This window comes from Cavia porcellus, unplaced genomic scaffold (genome assembly GCF_034190915.1).
Source record: "Cavia porcellus strain 051 isolate PalLab524CR breed Dunkin Hartley unplaced genomic scaffold, mCavPor4.1 scaffold_6, whole genome shotgun sequence".
Classification (NCBI taxonomy): Eukaryota; Metazoa; Chordata; class Mammalia; order Rodentia; family Caviidae; genus Cavia; species Cavia porcellus.
In genome coordinates, this window is record NW_026947489.1 from 103454694 (window position 1) to 103473288 (window position 18595).

Here is an 18595-nt window from a genome sequence, read left to right on the forward strand (position 1 = left end):
ATTTGCATTCTTCAGCATATGTGGGTTATCGCTTCCCTGCATCATCATCCACCAGGGCAGCACCTAATGCCACCTCTTCCTATACCAGTGACATCCAAGGCTGCTGCCAGGGACCTGACATAACATCCAGAGCACAGTTCTCAGTGCTGGCTCCACATCCGAGTTTTGCAACGAGCTGCACAAATACAGCTGGTTCCCATGTCCCACGCTGGCGGGTTTTTACCCAATCTAGATGGTGGTTTCTATCCCAGAAGGACTGACCGCCAGCTGTGTGCCAGAACTGTTCTGGGACCAAAGCAGCTAATACAGAGCAAGCCCTGGTCCTTAAGGAAACGCATGTTACAAGGTCAGCGGTGAGAAGGGTTATGAAGAAAAACAAATGAAGAGGATGGAAGACGGTGGCAAGCGTGTGGCTGTCACTCCACGGGGGTCTAGGAAAGAAAGGTGTAGGAGCAGCCATTCGGGAGGCTCCCAAGGATTTGCTCCAAAAGCCTGAGTGTCACTGCACCAGAGACCCCCCCTGTCCTGTTTGTCACAGATCCCCAGTGCCCTGAAGACACCCAGCACACAGCAGGTTTCTCCCCATTTGTTGAGAGGGACAAGGTCAGCCCGTACCACTCCATACCTGATGCGAGAGGCCACTCTGCAGAACGCTGTTCCTCGCGATCTCACACAGGTCGCACGTGCTCAGCTTCCACACTTGCGCAGCGATGGCGTATTCCTCCATGAGTGCTTCCTAGATCCCGCCCCGAGGACCCAGATGAGAAGGCAGTGTCCATGGCAACACTGCGTGTATTTCCAAGACTTAAACCAAAATGCACTGCAGAATCCATCTTTCCTTACAAACTGGAACCTCCCCCATCAACTGAGATCACAGTTTACATTCCAAACTCCTGGGTGGGGTGTGTGTGTGTGTAATTGAAAATCACCAAACAAAATTAAAAGAAATTTGTTGACCAGGAGCGAGCCTATCATGTTTAAAACTCAGGACTGGTCCTCAGGGGACCAGTTCCACTCTTTTGTGACAACCCCTGTTAAAGGGAAAGCTTCCTCGATTAGTAGTTTAATAAGAAGAAAAAAAGGCGACTTATGAAGAGAGAAGCTCCTCCATCCAGAGTGGATTCTTAGCACTACAACCAACAGAGTGACCCACAGTATTTATAGCAAAACAGAAGTGAGGCACAGAAAACAACTTAATTGGCTACAGCTTAGTCAATTGATTACAGCTGAATTAGTTCATGGTTTACAGCTTCATTAGTTAATTGGTTGCAGGGTCCCCTTGTAAGCCACCCGAGCTCAGTTACTATGATTCAAGTTTCTGCTAGTGTGGTTTGTTTGGTGGAGGTGCTCAAACACATCCATGGCCTCCTACAAACTTTGACTTAACACCTCTCTAGTCAGATGCATTTTTTAACACTATCTGTTCTTCAGTTTTGCTTTATCCAATACCATTTTCTTAAGATTGCCCAAAAGTAAAAGTATGAGTAAAATACTCGGTCAAAGTTACTATGAGTAAAGTACTCAGAGCAAAGAGGGACCATTAAAGGAGAATCGACCCTAATACAAGTGGGGAGATAAATCCCAAAAGGGCTAAGTTTGAGCGGTGGGCCTCCTCCATCTTCCCCATGTGAAATAGCTGCCCTTAGTCACCAGCCCTTCTATGATCTCTTCCCCCGCCCACCCTATTGGCTCTGTCTGCTAGACCAGTGCTTTTCGAAGTGTGGTCTGAGGACCTCTGGCAACTAAAGACCTTTTGAAAGGTCCTGGCTTTGCCAACTATGTATCTATGTGATGCAAGGTAATTTTCACGAACTTTGATAAGAACAACAAATTGAATGCAGAAGTGGCTATGGGAATCCAGCTGTCTTCTATTAAGTAAGACATTAATAGATTTGCAAAATTGCAAAACAATGCCACTCTCCTCAGTATTTTTGTTCTGGGAAATAGTTATTTTCCCAAAAAATGCTATTTATATAACAAGCCTATTACTGTTATTTTTAAATGAGTTAATGTTTTAAATATTTTTCATCAGTTTATAGCAATAGATGCAATCCACATACGGCTTTCAGTTCTTCCAGAGAAGAGGTCCAGAGATGAAAAGGCTGGAGAAGCTGTGCCCTAAAAGACTACGGGTGCTTCTATTTTGCTAATCAGTGCCTGGTTTTGTCAGCACTATCAAAATGTGCTAGGCATTTTGTCATGCATTCCTATGCATGACATCAAACTTCCCTTCTTCCCAGAGATCTAAAGTGCAATAATAATCCCAGTACAATAAAAAGGCACCTAAAATTTTGAACATACGCATGTGTTAGACCCTATTCTATTAGAGCTGAATTCACTATCTTAATTTCCCCAGGAAGATAGAGACAATTGTGTGCCCATTTTACAGCTAAAGAGGAATTCAATACAGAGAGGGCAAATAACTTTACCAAGGTTATAGAAGTACTAAATATCAAAGAAAGAGAAACAGAGAAGGACAAAGGAATCCAATTGTGCCTTCAAGGGTTCAAGGAGGCCAAAAAGGACTCACCCCTTGCCTTCACTGTGCCACCAACGCCACCCCAAAAGCCAAGCTGAGCCCTGGACATGGGTCCCTGTGCTGGAAGGGCAAGACTGAAGCAGGCTCACTGGGACACCACGGCCCCTTCCCCGAGTCCTCACCTTTGTGTAATGAAACTGCATGGGGTCGTCGGTAGAGAGGGAGACGTGCAGCCCCTTGTGCAGGAATTCCCGCAGCGGGTTCTTGGAATATTCCAGGAAAAGGCTGTTGTTGCTAAGAGGAGACATGGCAATGGGGACCTGGGCGAGGTAGTAGAGGTACTGCAACACTGGACTCTGCGAAAGAACCGCCACACTCGTGTGACACATGCAGGGAGGGACAGGACACACTTTCACCAGTGGAGCCAGAGCTTGGCCTGGCTCTGAGGTCCCCACAGCCACGACTCCCAAACTCTCACACGCTGTCTTTCCCGCCCTGGACCCGTTTCTCTCCTTCCTATGTCACATGCCAGCCCTGCAGGCCCTGGCTGTTCTCCCTCCATTCCTGGCGCTGAGGGGAGGCATCACAGGGCAGAGGGCAGTGCCTTCCATCAGCACCTTTGCCTCCCCTCCCGGATCCTGACCACCACGCTCAGGCCCCAGATGCCCCACATGGTGGCTTTGCTGCTTTGACCGTAAACCTCTCAACTGGGACAGTAAACATGATAGGCCCTCAGAGATGAACCCCGAAGGCTGGGTAGGGCTGGGCCTGGTCTTATGGTGAACACACACCCCACACCAAAATGCGACATGAGCCTGGACCTGCCTGGTGGCGGGGGAAGCATTGCAAGCAAACTGCACTCCCATGGCAGTGACCCAAAATATGGGAAGCCTGAGTGAGTGCCCAGAGTTCACGGCAGCACACTTACATGGGAAAAGCCAGATGGCTGCCGTGTGTCCACCACTGGGAACTAATGGAGCCAATGATAGACCAAGTGGCCAATGGTTCATCCAAAAGCTTGCAGAATGGGGAGTTTAGGTATTATGTGTAGCACAGAAAAATGCTTGCTATATAATGTCGAAGGACAAAGTAGGAACTGAAATTCCACGTTTATTTTAAGTAGATTAAAATATGTCATGGATAAAAGATAGGAGTTAGAAATACTAAAAAGTAATAGAGCTGATTCTAATAGCAATCAGTTTGATTCATTTATTTTTTTTTCATTTCTCCATTTTTTGGGAAAATCTAGATTGGGATGCGTACGGTTCTATTATTTTCATAATTAAAAATGAAACCAAGATGACTACAGACAGCCCAGTCTAGAACAAAGCCCTGGCTCTGCAGTATCATTGGCCAGAGCTTTCAGGGGCTGGGCAGCAGCCTCAGGGAGGCAGGGAGACCAGGGCAGCACTGCCCAGGGCTAGCAGGCTTCTGTGAGTGGCTGCTTACCTTCTTGAGGAGCAGCCCGTGGGAAATGTTGTCGGCTGTGAGGAAGGCAGACACCAGGTGAGTGATGGAGCCAGCCTCCCCGCAGTGAGGCCGGAACAGGAACGTGCTCAGCCCTCGTTCCCTGGAGGAGGAAGACCGGGTCAGAAGCACCCTGGTTCACCCTCCCGAGGCCCACAGCCAAGCCCAGGGCCCTCTCCAGGAGACAGTTGCCCATGGCACGGCCCCCACACACTTCATTCCTCCTGAAATGCAGAGGCCAACAGACATGACCCCCAGGAGCATCGAGGGACCAATGGTGGAAAGAGAGTCTGGCCTGTTCTCTACTCACTCCTTTCCTCACCAGGCCTTGGGTCCCCAATCAGCGTCTCAGAGCAAGAAATGCTTTGAGAAACCAAGTCCAATTTCTTTGTTACAAAATCGGGCAAACCAAGGCCCAAAGAGTGAAGTGTATGTTCAGACCCACTGAGCAGATCACCGGCAACTAGAACTCTTGCTCTCAAAAGCTCCATCCATGACTGTCACTACCCTAACACTAGGCCTCTCCCCTCTGCCATTGGCCCCATGTAAACAAGGCTCCCGGGGCCCAATAGGGGCAGGTAGGGAGGAGAGGGGAAGACTTATAAAGAGGGGGAGTTCAGTGTGCTGTGGCTCTGGGCATCCAGCCCCTGTGCATGTGTGGCTCTTTCTGTGTGTGGGAGCCTCTACATATAAGACCATCTATGAGGCATCCATGGACAGGCTGTTTTTCTCTCCAGAACCAGCCCAGTGCCTAGGACTGTGTCTGTCACACGGCAGCTGTAATAATCTGTTGAAAGCACAGATGAACGTGTGCACCCTGTTGGAGTGGTGATAGGTGGACATGCAGGTACTGGCATAGCCTATATCTCCACTGTCTCAGAGAGGTACAGGTCCACACAGAGGCGTGTTGGCGATTTACACATATGAACGTGTGTGCTTCATTATACTTATCATCCATGTCCATACTGGCACGAGTGTTGTAGGCATGCCTGCAATCGTGGGACATGTGTGTACACAGACACATGGCTCACAGTGAATGCAGACTCACACGTGGGGCCAGCTCACCCACCTGCGAAGGTTGTTGAGCACCATGATGTTGGCATACATGTAATACAGGTAGTAGCTGTAGGGCGGGTTCTGTTTGCTTGTCCAGTCATTTGGGCTCGGGCTCTTGTCAGAGAACATGTGGTCACTGTGCTTGGACTCATCATCCACACTGTCAAACCCTGTCACCTGGGCAGGAGAGAGGGTTCTGAGCAACAAGGTGAGACAGGAAGCCATCCAGGACTCAGACTCAGCTCAGCACACGGTCGCTCAGAGCTGAGCAGCCTGGGCCTTTTGGGTGTGGCCCGGCATCTAGCTGAGGCCACATCCCTCCCAGGTACCACAGCTCACTCTGTCCCCTCAGAGCCTCTGAGATACCCAGAAGGCTAGGCTGGAGAGTGCCCGGCCCCTGTGTAGCAGAGGTAACCATGGGAGAATTCAGGCTGGAACAGAGAGAGGCAGCCATGTCCACTGCCTATCCCTGTGCTGTGCCCAGGAAGCCAGCACTGCAGGGGACGGTGGCCACTGCCTGCAGCAGCATGGCAAGCTGTGACAGGGAAAGGGACCTATGACATGTGCCTACATACCAGGCGCTCTCGAAGCCCCTCACATGCACTAGCTAAGTGAAAGCTCAGAGCCACTCTGTTGGGGAGAGGTGGCCTGAGAGCTTCATTTTATGGTTGGGCAAACCAGAGCCCAAGTGATCAAGGAAGTCACCTGAGTAGGACACTCAGGCTCCGGGTGGAGGGTACCCTGGGACACCTTCAGGCATGGCTTGGAGACACCTGCTGGATGCCTCACCAATAGACACAGAGTACCCTGGTCGGGTTAAGCCATGGTTCCCACAGGCAGCTCTGCTTCTGTGTAGACCCTCAGGCCTATCAGGGGAGCCTCAGGAAAGTTCCCTTCCAGTGCAGTGAGACCTCAGCTGGGAACCACCCATAACCCTAGAGTCTCCCCAACCTATGGCCTCCAGCTGGGGTCCCAGAGCCTTGTGACTAACCCTAGAGGTAGAGCCTGACCAAGAGTTGCCCACAAGGACAGTTTTCCGCCAGCACCAGAGACTTTGCAAACAGGTTGCCCTCCTCTTGCTCAGCCACAGAAGTGCTTTGGGAAGGGGTCCCTGAACCCCAGACAGCAGAACGAAAGACTGTCCACCTCACCTCACAGCTGACCCAAACTGGGAATGGGGACCCTCAGCCCAGGGCCCAGGCTGGAGCCTGATTTGCCAGCCTCTCAGTTCCTACACAGGTAAGAAGTGCCCCAAAGAGTGAGGAAACATGAGGGTCCTTCCAGAATCTTCCCTGCCACAGAGGCTGTGTTCAAGGAAGCAACAGGGTCCTCACTGTGGCTCTCAGTGGCTCCTTGCTGGGCTGGGGACTGGGAAGACCTCAAGCTCTGACTGCTCACTAGCCAATGTATCACCAGAACACCCTGGGGCCTGGCCCAGGATAAGGCCAGGCCCCCTCCTCAGGTCTAGGCAACTGAGGCAGGGCCTCGCCGACTGCCTCTCTCATGGGCTTCACCTTCCTCCTCTTCCTTTCTTCCTCATCCCCCTCATCCTTTCCCTCCTCCTCCTTCTCCTTTCCTTCTCCCTCTCCCAACCCTGACCAATCTTGCTTTTCCCCATGATGGGTGCAGAATCCACCATCCTGCAAAACCAGGTGCCCACGGCATCCTTGGACTCCTTCAGGCCCTGCCGGGGACGTGTGGAGTCTCCACAGCCCACCACCCCACATGAGAGGCGGTGAATGCATTCCAGGTCTGCCACTTTCTAGCTTTGGGACCTCTCTGTGTAATTTCCCCCAGTGTCAACGTGGAACTCATAAGGATGAAAGGGAACCCTCCCCACAGTCTCGAGGACAATGGTGGCGAAGCTTTCAGAGCTTTCAGTGACATAAACAGCCACTATGGTAGGGCGCTATAGTTCACCACCACTGCTCTGGGACGTACACCACGCAGGACTGCTCTGCTGACTGGAAAGTAGTGACAAAGATGGGGTAACTGTGAGGCTGAAGTGATATCAGGGGGCGTGCACAGCCGGCCAGGCAGCAAGCACTGGCAGACCAAGCTGTTACCAAGGATTCAACACCCACCATGGCCCCAGGGCTGGAGTGTTCCCTGCCTTTCATCCTGCCTCTCTCCCACCACAGATACTCTCTGTCGCTCCAAACCACAGCCCGAGGACACGTGTGGAAGACGTAAATTCAGTCCTATCCTCAGTTTGTCCACGTGCTTTCCCAGCAGCCCCTACACACCCAGAATCAACACTCCCTCTCCCCTGGGTCCTGCCCTGTCGAACATCATCCTGTCCTGAATGATGCTGCCCCTTCTGCTGTCCCCTTTATTCTGGGGATCCAGAGGGAAGGACCACCCTGTCTGTTCATCACTTTCTCCTAAGTTTTTCCCCCTTCCCTTCTCTCCTGTAACTACCCAGACATGGAAGAGAAGGACATTTTGTGGTGCTCATTGTACCAAATCAAACATGGTGGGGGACTTTTGCTCCAGGCGAAAGCAAAGGCAAAGCCTGCATTTCTTGGTGCTGGCTGGGGCAGGATCCACTTCTCCTGACTCTCAGTCCTTAGCCCTTTCTCCCTCCCCAGCTGGGACACACCCATACCATACTCATACCCATACCCATACCCAGAGCTGCCTCTGGGGACAGGGGGGCATCCCCTTCAAGAAAGGCTCTCTTATTTCACAAAGTCAGGATCCTGGCAGCTCCATGCCTGGGGCACAGAAAAGAAGGAACTGAGAAGGGGAGCTATTGTGAGGGACAGGGAGGGAACCTGACCCGACCCCACCGGGAATGTGCACCATCTCTGCCACACTGAGCTTGTCCCAAGTGCCATCATGCTTACATATTTGAGGAAGAGATGAAGCTCCCGGTGGTCTTGGGGGTTGATTGTGGCCTTGAAAAGGGGAAGGAAGATGTTCTCCAGCATCTTCCCAAAGCTTGGCAGCAGCTTCTTTGATCTAAATATGTCACTAAGGGAAGCAGAGACTTGTGTTTATGCGGGCCTTACAGTCCCCCCTTGACCTATCAGAGACTGACCCCAGCCACTTCCTCAGCAGCCTGCACCTGGTTAAGGGCCCAGATTGAAGTCAGACTTGACCTTCCTCCCCTCTCCCAGCACGTTCTGCAATGCCAGGCAGTGGTTGGCAAACTCCATGTCCACCCATCCACATCAGGGTACTATCCCCAGCCAGAGGCCATTCAGAGGTGGAACAACAGGATTCAGCCTGGACAAGTCCGAAAGAGGAGTCCTCAAATTTCCCAGTGGGCTAGACTGCGCCTCTCAGCTCAGTTCCCCTGAACCCCATGCTCAGATTACCTGGAGAGAAAAGGAGTGCTCTGAGAGATGCCAGGGAGACATCAGCAACGTGGGACACTACCAAGTCACCTGGTACCCCAAGGCTCATCCAGACCCTCAATGAGAAGGTAGGGGAGGGGTTCCCCCAAGGCCTTGGTATGCATATATTCTTTGAAGGACAAGAGTATAATTGTCATGAGGACATCTTTGCCTAACACTGGAACAGGCCCCACCCTTCCAAGGTGCAGACACATGCAGGAGCCCAAGCAGACCACGTTGCTATCCCCAGAGGGCCTGGGGCAGTCATCAAGCGCCTCACTCACTAGATCCGGGGCACCTGGATGACCCAGCGCATGTGGGGCGAGTAGACCTTGTGCTGGATGAACCAGCGGGCCAGGTTTTGCCACTCCTCTTGGCTGCGGCCGTAGATGGAGAGCCGTGGCTCTGAGTACTGGTACTTGCTCTCCTCCAGCTCCTGGGCCACCTCCTGGCACCAAGAAGAACCAAAAAAGTCAGCCCAAGATCCCCCAGCAACATTGCAGACCCCTCTCTCAGCCACCTGCTCCCAGCCCAGGAGGTGGATCTAAATCCCTGAGCTGCTGGCTGCCATGCCAGCACTCTCCCTGCAGCCAGGCTCCCCACTGGGAGGGTGCAAGGCTTCCCTCTGCGCTGCCACCTTGCACCATCACCATGCTGCTGCAGAAGCAAGCCAGGCAGTGGCAGCATCTCCACACAGAGCCAGCCTACACCCGGCCAAGTTCAGGCTATGGCAGGGCACAGCCCCAGGATGCTGCAGACTCTTCCAAGAGGGTACCCTCCCCTCCTGCTGCCTGCACTCAGCACACTCTGCACTTGCTTGCCCATGCCCAGCAGCAGGCAGCCAGGGCACTTCAGGACTTGCCTGAGCTGCATGGTGGAGGAGAGGGTCTTGGGGAGGGGCGGAAGCAAGAGGCCATGCAGGGTCCCCACCCTCTAACAACAGACACCTGAAGTGGCCTTAGAGCGACTAAAGAGCTCACTCACCTTGACCATCCGAGCAAAGTACTCTCCTCCCAGGTAGTTTTCAGTTTTTAAATACAGGTCACGCAGCTCACTGGCCCCCACTGGGTTATATTTAGAGTTGAACTTGTCAAAGCGATGGAATGTCTGCCGGTCCTAGAGAAAGGGTCCACCAGCCAGGTCACCACAGGGGTTTGTAACACCACACACATTCTCTTCTCCTGGCCTTACAAGGTGGGCTTTGTGTGGTCACCCTGAAACATGTCTTCCAGGTGGTTTCTTATAATGCAGTCTTGGAAATGCCTGAGGGCCAGAACCATGAATCCTTCCATGGCCAGCCGCAGGGCCTTGGGGTGAGGCGCTCTATGGAGTATCAAGAGTCTAATGCTTCAAGGAGACATGGCAAGGAACATGGCTGACTCAGGACAGTGGACCATTAAGCAACCACCTGTAAATTGTTTACTCTGGCTTTTTAAGACTAAATAATATTGCACTGCTTTCTGCTTAAAGCACGGGAGCTGAAGCTCACTCACCGCGTGGACATCCAGCGAATCCACGGTGAGGTCATAGGGGTCCATGTGCAGGTTGTTGAACACCTGCCTCAGGGTGATCTTCTGGCCTCGCTTCTCAGCCACAGTCCTGTCGGGCTCCGTCTGGTATGTGTGCTGGATGAAACGCAGCAAGTGCTTCTGGTTCATGCAGGCTGCTGCGTGGATGTGTGTGTCCACCTGGAACGCAGTGCCCAGCAGCTTGTGAATAACGCCTCATTCCCTGGCCCCTCCAGCCCCTCCTTCCCCCGATGCCTGAATGCCCTCCCCATGTCTTGTCTAGACTTCAGAACCGGCCCCACTCCCATCAGCCTTGCTGCCCAGTCCACCTCCTGACAGCATCCAGGGACCTTTGCAAAGTGGCTGGTCAGGGCACTCCTATTAGCAAATCATTGAGGTAAAGCAGCCTCAGAGCTCAGTGCGCCTGGGACTTAAGGCTATTTTAGGCCTTGACTCTCACCTTGCCACTGCCCACTGTATCCTCCAACCACTGCAAATCAGTTACCAGCGCTCAGGGCACCAAGCTCTGCTGCACCCTGAAACTTTGTGCATGTATTTCTTCAGCCTGAAATGCCCTCCTTTTGCCCCACCAATCTCTTCCTCATGAAGCCAGACTTGGTACCCTAAACACAACTAATCTCGTCTTTTCCCTTGCCCAGTCTAAGAACCTGGCAGGTACTCACTATTGGGCCCATCCTGCTGCCCACTCTAATATGCTCTATCTACTCCTCCACCATCCTGGGAGCTCCTCAAGGACAGGGACTATGTGTGATGCACCCAGGTCTCCAGCATCCACTCCAGAGACTGGTACCATGTATCATGTGAATCAATGCCTGGATGAGCAAACTAAAGGAACAGGTATAATAGGTTCCAGTAGTTTCAATGAAATCCACACCCTCATGAAACCCTCAGAGCCAAACCCCACTTTTCCCATTGACCTCTTTGGAACCCCCAAAGCATTCTCAAAGCCAAGCCTCTGGTGCAGGGGTGAGTGGAAAGGGCAGCCACATCCTCTCTTCTCAGCCACTTGCACCTCAACCAAGCCCTTGCATCCAAACCCTAGAAGCAGCAGCTCTCCTGACTCTGACCAGCATGTGGGCTCGGCTCTTAGAGCAAGTCCTAACTTGAAGAAAGGCAATGAGAGCTTCAACTACAGCACTCCAGAAAGGGACGAGGAAGGAGCTGCAGGGTCTTAGACTCCATCATAGGACTGCTTACATCTCTATCACGCTGCACTCTATCACGCCATGACACCAAATAGTCCCCTTGCCTCTCTGGCCTTTCCTTTGCAGTCTCCTAGACAGGTTTGTCTTCCCTGCCAGACCTCCCAAATGGTCCCAGGCCCTCTTGTCCTATCACTATACATTCTCTGTTCTGTCTGTGCCCTTCATTTCCTTCTTCACACTAGTTCGCAAATGAATATCATTAGCCCAAAGCTCCAGAACTGCCCACACAGCTGCTATTTGACATCTCCACCTGGGTAACTCAAAGGCAGCTCAAATCTACTATGTCCAAAACTCTCTGACTCCAGCCCAAACCCAACTGTCTGCATCCCAGGGAAAGGTATTCCCCACACCCAGTTCTCGGCAAGGGAGACGAGATTAGTTGTGTTTAGGGTACCAAGTCTGGCTTCATGTGGAAGACATTGGTGGGGCAGAAGGAGGGCATTTCAGGCTGAAGAAATACATGCACAAAGTTTCAGGGTGCAGCAGAGCTTGGTGCCCTGAGCGCTGGTAACTGATTTGCAGTGGTTGGAGGATACAGTGGGGCAGTGGCAAACTCTGGAAAACCAAGAGTCTCCTCCATCTTCCCCTCTTGACTCCCTTGACCCGGGTCAGTCCCATCAACTCCACCTCCCAAACATGTCAAAACCACACAATGGAGCTGGGCTTTTAGCTCAGTGGCCTAAGCGCCTACCTGCAAGCATGAGGTCATGAGTTCGATCCTAGTATCACAAATAAAAAAATAAAAGTAAAAGAAACACAGTTCTTGCCAACCCCACTGTGACTGTGTGAGTTCAAGACTACATGTTCTCACTCCCACAATGACCTCTTGACTATCTTGCTGCTTTGTCTCTTTGATTGGCTCAATCCATTCACCACACATAGAAAGTAGAATGGAATTTTTGTACAACTTGATTCTGTTGCTACATACGCTCATTACTTAGAATGAGGGCCCTGCTGACATCACCCGGTCCTTACCCTCTCCCCATCCTCAACCCCACTCCCCACGGACAGGTAGACATCTGGCTAAGCTGAGAGGCATCATGGATCCCCTTCCATGAGCCCAAGGGGCCTGAGAGAGGACCCTGGGGAGGACAGCAGCCTCTCAGGCCCCGGCACTGTCAGCACCAGCTTGCCCCATGGAGTTAATGCCCTGGCTGACCAGGCCCTCTGCCAGGCCTGGGGTTAGGAGGCACTAACTTCAAGCCAGGGAATGCTGTTCACTGCTGCTTGGGCATCTCAAAGTTGTGCCATACCACACATCTGATCTGTTGGGCCTCTGTGTGTGTTTCCCAGCCAGCCATATGCCTAGGCCAAATTACGCCCTCATGCCCTTCCAGCCATTAATCCTGCCACTCTTACCACAGACTGTCAGCATCAGAGAAATGAAAGAACTCAGAGCATGAAAAACTGAAACATCATCCACGGCACGGTGCCAACGCTCGGGCACCTCTGCCATGAAACTCAGCTCATGCAAGGTGCCCAGGAGAAGCTCAGCCTGGCTCAGCTCTGCCGGACACAGCCGTGCTCCACCGCCTCAGCCTGACTCAGCACATTCACATTCCGGGCTCCTGCTGTCCTCCAGCTCCCCAGTGACACCCCACAGGGGGTTCAGCCTGTCCCTATCCCATGAGTCACAAGATAAAGAAGAAAACCAACTGGACAACCTGGGAAGCACTCAATCCTAACTTTGGAATCTCAGACGTGACTATTTTAGGAACAAATTAAAGAGGCTGTGGTCTGAGGTCAGGGTTTTCAATTCACCAGACGATAAAAAACAACATCACCTGCTCTCACCTACAACCCAAGTTTAAACAGACAAGAGAGCTTCCAAACAGGGCCGGCTACACTTGGGCCCTGAGCTGACCCGAGGCAAATGTTAGTAAACAACTTACAGCACTCTTTTCACCATGCTTCTGGAGGTCTCCGGGCCATGCCCAACTGGTCAAGTTTGGCACAGAAACCTATTTGCTATCACTGATGTGGGACTTGAGCCAAAGTGGAAGATACCTAATCCTCCCCAGCTCCCCAGCAGCAGGTACACCCAGCCTTTCTATAAGGAGGGATCCAAAAATAGGGTGCAAGTTTAAATTGTTTTTATTTTTTGTTATAATCTATTACAGTAAAAGTCACATTACCACTAGTTCTCAAGATAATCCCCTTGTTTTTGAGCGCACTTATTTCTATCATTTCTGCCACTTTCTGGAGCAGTTCTGAAAATCCTTTCTTTGTGCCTTCATGAAGTATGATCAAAAATAAGAGTGCATGTTGTATCATGTGCCATCCCACAGCAAGGCAGGCTTAGAAAAGCACCACGGTGCATCTTCACCCACGGATCCTGCAGATCCAGCCTCACAGTATCGTAACCCCTGCCTCACACAGACTCATGGCAACCCCACAGCTCCTGCCCTCAGAGCCCAGCCCTGCTCTACCCTGGTGACACAACAGCCACCTCTGGGAGGCTCCCACCCAGCCCACTCTGGACTTGAGAACCCCACTGTCCTCCCAACGGAAGAGACTTTGAGAGGGAGATCAAGCAGCCAACACACAGAACACAGGTCACCCCTAACAAGAGATGAGCACAAGCCTGTCTCACTGCCTCATTGCATATTTATGGACTAACTGTGGAACTAGAGAACAGGCCACTGTGTCACCATACCTGTTCCCCCTGTCCAGAGCACATTAACCCCAGGCTGACTGGAAACCCCAAGGATCGCCTGTGAAATACAACCACAACCCCACACAGGAGCAGCTAGAGAGCCTAGCACCACTTGCCGGGCCACCTAAAAAGCAAACAGTGTCACAACATTTTCTAAGATAACAGGCTAGGAAGCGACTCTTGCTCACAGTCAAATGCCCCACACTCAGTGCTGATCCTGTGCCTCACTGTGGGCCTCCTGGAGGGCAGGACCTGCTAACACGCACACTGCTCCATGGCCACCTCTGCAGGCTGAGGGTGCCTGGCACCACTCACTCTCTCAATGGGTAGAAGAGGCACGGAAAAAGGAGCAGGTTGGGTGCCTTTCTATAAATGTACCTGATCTCCAAGGATGTGCAATCACCAATTCCCAAATCCAAAGAGGTCATAACACATGTCCTACCCTAAAAGTGGCCTGTACTCTACTGTAACACCCTATTAGCAGGCTGTGTCCTGCTTCCTAAGGAAGAAGGCAGAGTCCACAGATACAGCATGCATTATGCCCAGCCCACAAGGGCTACCCACAGCCAGGGGCCCTAGGGCTTTCACAGGACACCAGCCCCAAACTGGCTCAGGGTATCTTTGCGCCAGAAAGGGGTCAGGAAGTAGCTTAAACACCAGCCACTAACTCACCTTTCTCACGTTATAGAAGTCTCGGTGGGGGTTACTCTTCAACTCTTTGAACTCAGCCATTTCATTTAACATCTCATGAAGATTGAACTTGGATTCTAGAAAATTCAGTCGCCGGTGGCAATAAGTTTTCCTGTAGGTCAGAGAAGGGGAGAGACCACAGGTGAGGAGAAGTCACATTAGACTCAGTTTGGAGGCTCCCAGCATGAGGAGTCAACCTCTGGGGGGAAAAAGTCAGGTCAAAGAGGGCCAAGGCTCCCAGTCCTGGCTGAACTGATTAATATCACTGTGTGATCAAAGTCACAGTGGGACAGTGCAGAGCTGACTTTGGGACCTCACCTGGTTCTTCAGCTTCTAGCTGTCTGCAGTTAGCCAATTAACAGGAGCCCCCACTCCTATGAATAAAGATCCCATAAATATTGAGATGGTAATGCTCAAGGCCAAAGTGAGGGTATAGGCCTTGACTGTGAGCAGGACAGATGCTCAATAAGTCTCTCCACCTAGATGACAGGAAACAAGGAAGTGGACTTGGGATGTAGAGGAACCACTCACTCCTGACCAAATGTCCCCAGATCTCAATATCCCCAAATCCATTCAGGACTTCAGGACCAAAGAAGGACTTTTTTGCATCATGGGCAAACTGGGAATCCAAAGGCATTTGTTACCAGAATAGAAATTTCTGTAGGGCTGATGCCCCAGGTCCCCACCAACTCAGAGAAAGTGATCACAGGTAGAGAGATTTTCTCAGCCAGTGAAGGTGGGAGCCCACTGCTGCACCCAACTGATGTCCCCCAAAGCCCCCAATCAGGTGCCTGGCCCCATGTCTGGGTCCATAGCCGCATGGTACTTTCAACCTCCATTCATGTCACCCTGCTTCCTCATGACCTCAAAACAAACAGCAGCTACCTTAGCATCCAGTCACCTCTGCTCCCATGAAGAATACCAGCCAAACCAACAACACCCCCAGGGTAAGCACGGGGGAGTCACAGAGAGGGGAGGAAGTGTAAAGGTCACATTAGCCAGTCTCCCTCCCAGGGATGGTCTCTCCTTGACAACCTCCCAGACAAGAGAGTCACTGTTCACACCTCTGGCAGAGAGGGCCTCCCACGAACTGTCCACACCCCTTCCCTGGTCTTAGTTTTGCCCTCGGACCAGGAAGGGCCAAGAGTCAAGCAGTCTGTGCACCCCGCACTCCCCCCAGGGGACCAGCATCATAACATTCTTAGCAAAACCAAAAGGCGCGAGCAAGAAGAGAAAGTCCTTGGTGTGACAGCAGCCTCCCTTCCCAATTCCTGCTCCTGGCACATCCGTGCTGAGGCTCTGTGTACAGACTACTGAACTTTCATTGCGGATGAGCCCGGGTACCCACCAGGAAGTAAGGGGCCAAATGCAGGAAGACAGCTCGAGCCCAGCTATGAGCATCAGGGGTCATAACCCAAAGTGCCCCAGAGCCCCTGCATGCTCCTCTCCAGAAATATGAAAACCCAAGGCCTGAAGCCACAGTCTTCTTCACTTCTCCACTTTGAGTGGCTGTCCCCTGTCATCCCTGACTAACAGGTCTCCACAAGGCTATAGTCTTGCCCAGGGAGAGGGGTGGTAGCTGTTTGAAGGTACACAGGCAGCTACCAATGAACAGAAGCTTCACACATCTATGCAGAAAGGACAGGTAGTAACAACTCTTAAGAATACACAAGCCCATGAAAGAAAACTGTTGTAGAAACTCACAAAGCAAAGAGCAGGAGCACCCATGTTCTTCTGGGATAGTGAGCATGCAGGAAAGCATGCAGATCCTCCCTACCAAACAGCAGCCACCTAATGGCAGGGAGAGGCAGGGAAAGCTGGCTTACGTGGGGCCATCAGTGATGAGGGCCAGGATGTGGCTCATGTCTACCGTGTAGGTCTCCAAGTCAGGATAGGGCAGGCTGTGGGGCTCCTGGCGCTCCAGCATCTCCTTGTCATCATACACAAAGAGGATGCCCTCCTGCATGCAGACCAGGTAGTCCAGGTTGGGAGGTACATCATCCAAGGAGTAAGGGTCCTCCTGGGGCAGTGGGGGAGGGCAGAAGTCTGCAAAACAGGATGGAATGATGGTCAAGCACTCCTGACCTTGTGAATTTGCAAGGACTCAGAAGTTGCCTTCTGAGGGCAAGAAGAGCCTGCCCTGGCTGTCCTATCTAAAACCCAGCCACTCAGCTGCCCTGACATCACATGTTTCCTTCACAGCTTTATTTTTTCTCCTTAGCACTTACCCTTGTACAAAATCACTGTGCTTCTTATCTTGGGTATTATAACTCTTCTCTACTCAGACAGAGTAGACTCGGCATGCAGTCAGTGACTTTGATTTGTGCTCTCATCCTAGAACAGTCCCTAGCACCTGGCTGGCACTTGGATAATTCTTTTTGGTTTGACTGGACTGGGTTTCAGCTTCCTTGGTCTTCAGGGTCCCCAGGAATGTTGGTGGGGGGGGGGGGGCAGCTGTGTCTTCTCCTGATGAACAGATAGCACTGGGCCTGCCTGGTGGGAATAATTCTACCTGTTCTCCCACAGCTTCCTGAGCCCACAGAAGCCAACAACCTGGATGAAGAAGACACCCCATCCCCACCGGACCATGGGATAGGGGCTTGAGTTCCACACACAGGAACACAAAGGACAGGGCTGCCTGTCCCCACAGCTGTGGGCTAAGCCATCCCACAGGAGGCAGAAAATGCCTTCTATTCCCCAGCTATGAGACTGAGAGGTCCCCTTACCACTCTGATCCTTTCTCTTCATCTAACAAGGGTGCCCCTTACTTTCACAGGCTGTCGTGAGGCCTGCAAGTGTATACAGGGAAACGGCCAGTGGCCGTGCCCAGCACTCTACTACAGACAGTGTCCAGCTTTTAAGACTTTTGAACTTTGATTGTGAAAAAGTATACCCATATAGCCATTTAGTTTTTTTTCATTCTCAGTACAGCATTTAATAAATTACATGAGATATTCAGCACTTTACTGCCAAATAGGCTTCATGTTAGATGATCTTACCCAACCATTGGCTGATATAAGTGCCCTGAGCATCTCTAAGGCAGGTTAGGGATAATAAATGCAGTTTTAGCATAGGGTGGATTTATCAGGATGAACCATTGTAAACCGAGAAGCAACAACATTCTTATTATTCACATAATGAGTTTCACAGGGTCTTGATGAGCTCTGCCTCTGACCAAGGATGCAAGATTCTAGAACTTCAACTCTCTGCAGATGAAAGAGCACTATATAGGGCCTGCAGCCCAGCAGCCAGCCCAGGAACACTCTGGTTCCCTGCCTGGCATCCTCCGTCAGTACCCAGAAAAGGAGCAGAACCAGAGCAGGGCTGAGGGCTGATGCCCCCATCAGGCAGCCACCGGCCAGCTCAGAGGTCCTTACCCTGCACCCCATGACCTCCAAGGTGCAGGGGCGAGAGGCCCAGGTGATGCCACAGGCTGCACACAGGTTGCTGCTGCTCTGCTTCACCACACAGAAGGCAAGTCCTTGGTTGATATAAAGCCAAGATTTGACCATCATTCGTGTCTGTCCTTGTCAAAACTGAAGACTTCAGATAGAGAGGGAAATGGAGCCAGAAAGGCTGAATCTGCCCAGAGCTCCAGGCGGTAACAGAATACTCACAGCATAGGACTCAGAGCCACACAGAAGCCAAAGAAAGGGACAACCTGGCACCACCATCCATCAAAGGGCAGCCAGGGTCCTGGACCTTGGTGCAGACCTCCTGGCCCCTATCCACCCCCCACCAGCTTTCAGGAGTGAGACTTCCCTTTGTCCTCATTTGTATGACTTCACTCCAGCTTCTACTGCTCCTCAGTCCTTCACAGGCCAAATGGACTCCACCAGGAAGCCGCCCTGCCCTCTCTCAGCTCCCTCTCCCTGACTTCTGCATCCAAGATGCAGCTGCCACTTACCAAACACACCCCAGATGCCAGAACTGCACTAAACACTCCACACGCATGTGCCTGTGTGACTCTCCTCATCTAACCTGCCCTTGGAGACGAGTACTAATCTTCCATTTTACAGGTTAAAAACTGAGATTTACAGAAATATATGGCCAAAGTCCAAGAAACTGGCAAACCCTGAGTATGAATGCAGGTGTTTGGCTCCAGACCCCATTTCTGCTGCCCTGGGAACAGGCCCTCTGTACCCACTCTCGCTATAGCCCATCCTACTACA

The 18595-nt window shown here is 51.8% G+C and overlaps 1 protein-coding gene across 5 annotated transcripts in view; it reads right to left on the minus strand.

The window, feature by feature from the left end:
• Ampd3 (adenosine monophosphate deaminase 3) overlaps nucleotides 1-18595 on the minus strand; it is a 42964-nt gene that overhangs the window by 2504 nt on the left and 21865 nt on the right. For 4 of the 5 annotated variants that reach the window (XM_013148067.3, XM_063251912.1, XM_063251911.1 and 1 more), the window contains exons 5-14: nucleotides 16250-16469; nucleotides 14406-14535; nucleotides 9837-10031; nucleotides 9328-9459; nucleotides 8628-8791; nucleotides 7852-7978; nucleotides 5016-5179; nucleotides 3929-4049; nucleotides 2662-2835; nucleotides 626-736 (exon numbers count right to left, since the gene is read on the minus strand). In XM_013148067.3, the coding sequence (XP_013003521.1) occupies nucleotides 626-736; nucleotides 2662-2835; nucleotides 3929-4049; nucleotides 5016-5179; nucleotides 7852-7978; nucleotides 8628-8791; nucleotides 9328-9459; nucleotides 9837-10031; nucleotides 14406-14535; nucleotides 16250-16469 (1538 nt within the window). The remainder of the gene's footprint in view (nucleotides 1-625; nucleotides 737-2661; nucleotides 2836-3928; nucleotides 4050-5015; nucleotides 5180-7851; nucleotides 7979-8627; nucleotides 8792-9327; nucleotides 9460-9836; nucleotides 10032-14405; nucleotides 14536-16249; nucleotides 16470-18595) is intronic. The other variant, XM_063251913.1, reaches the window with a different exon arrangement.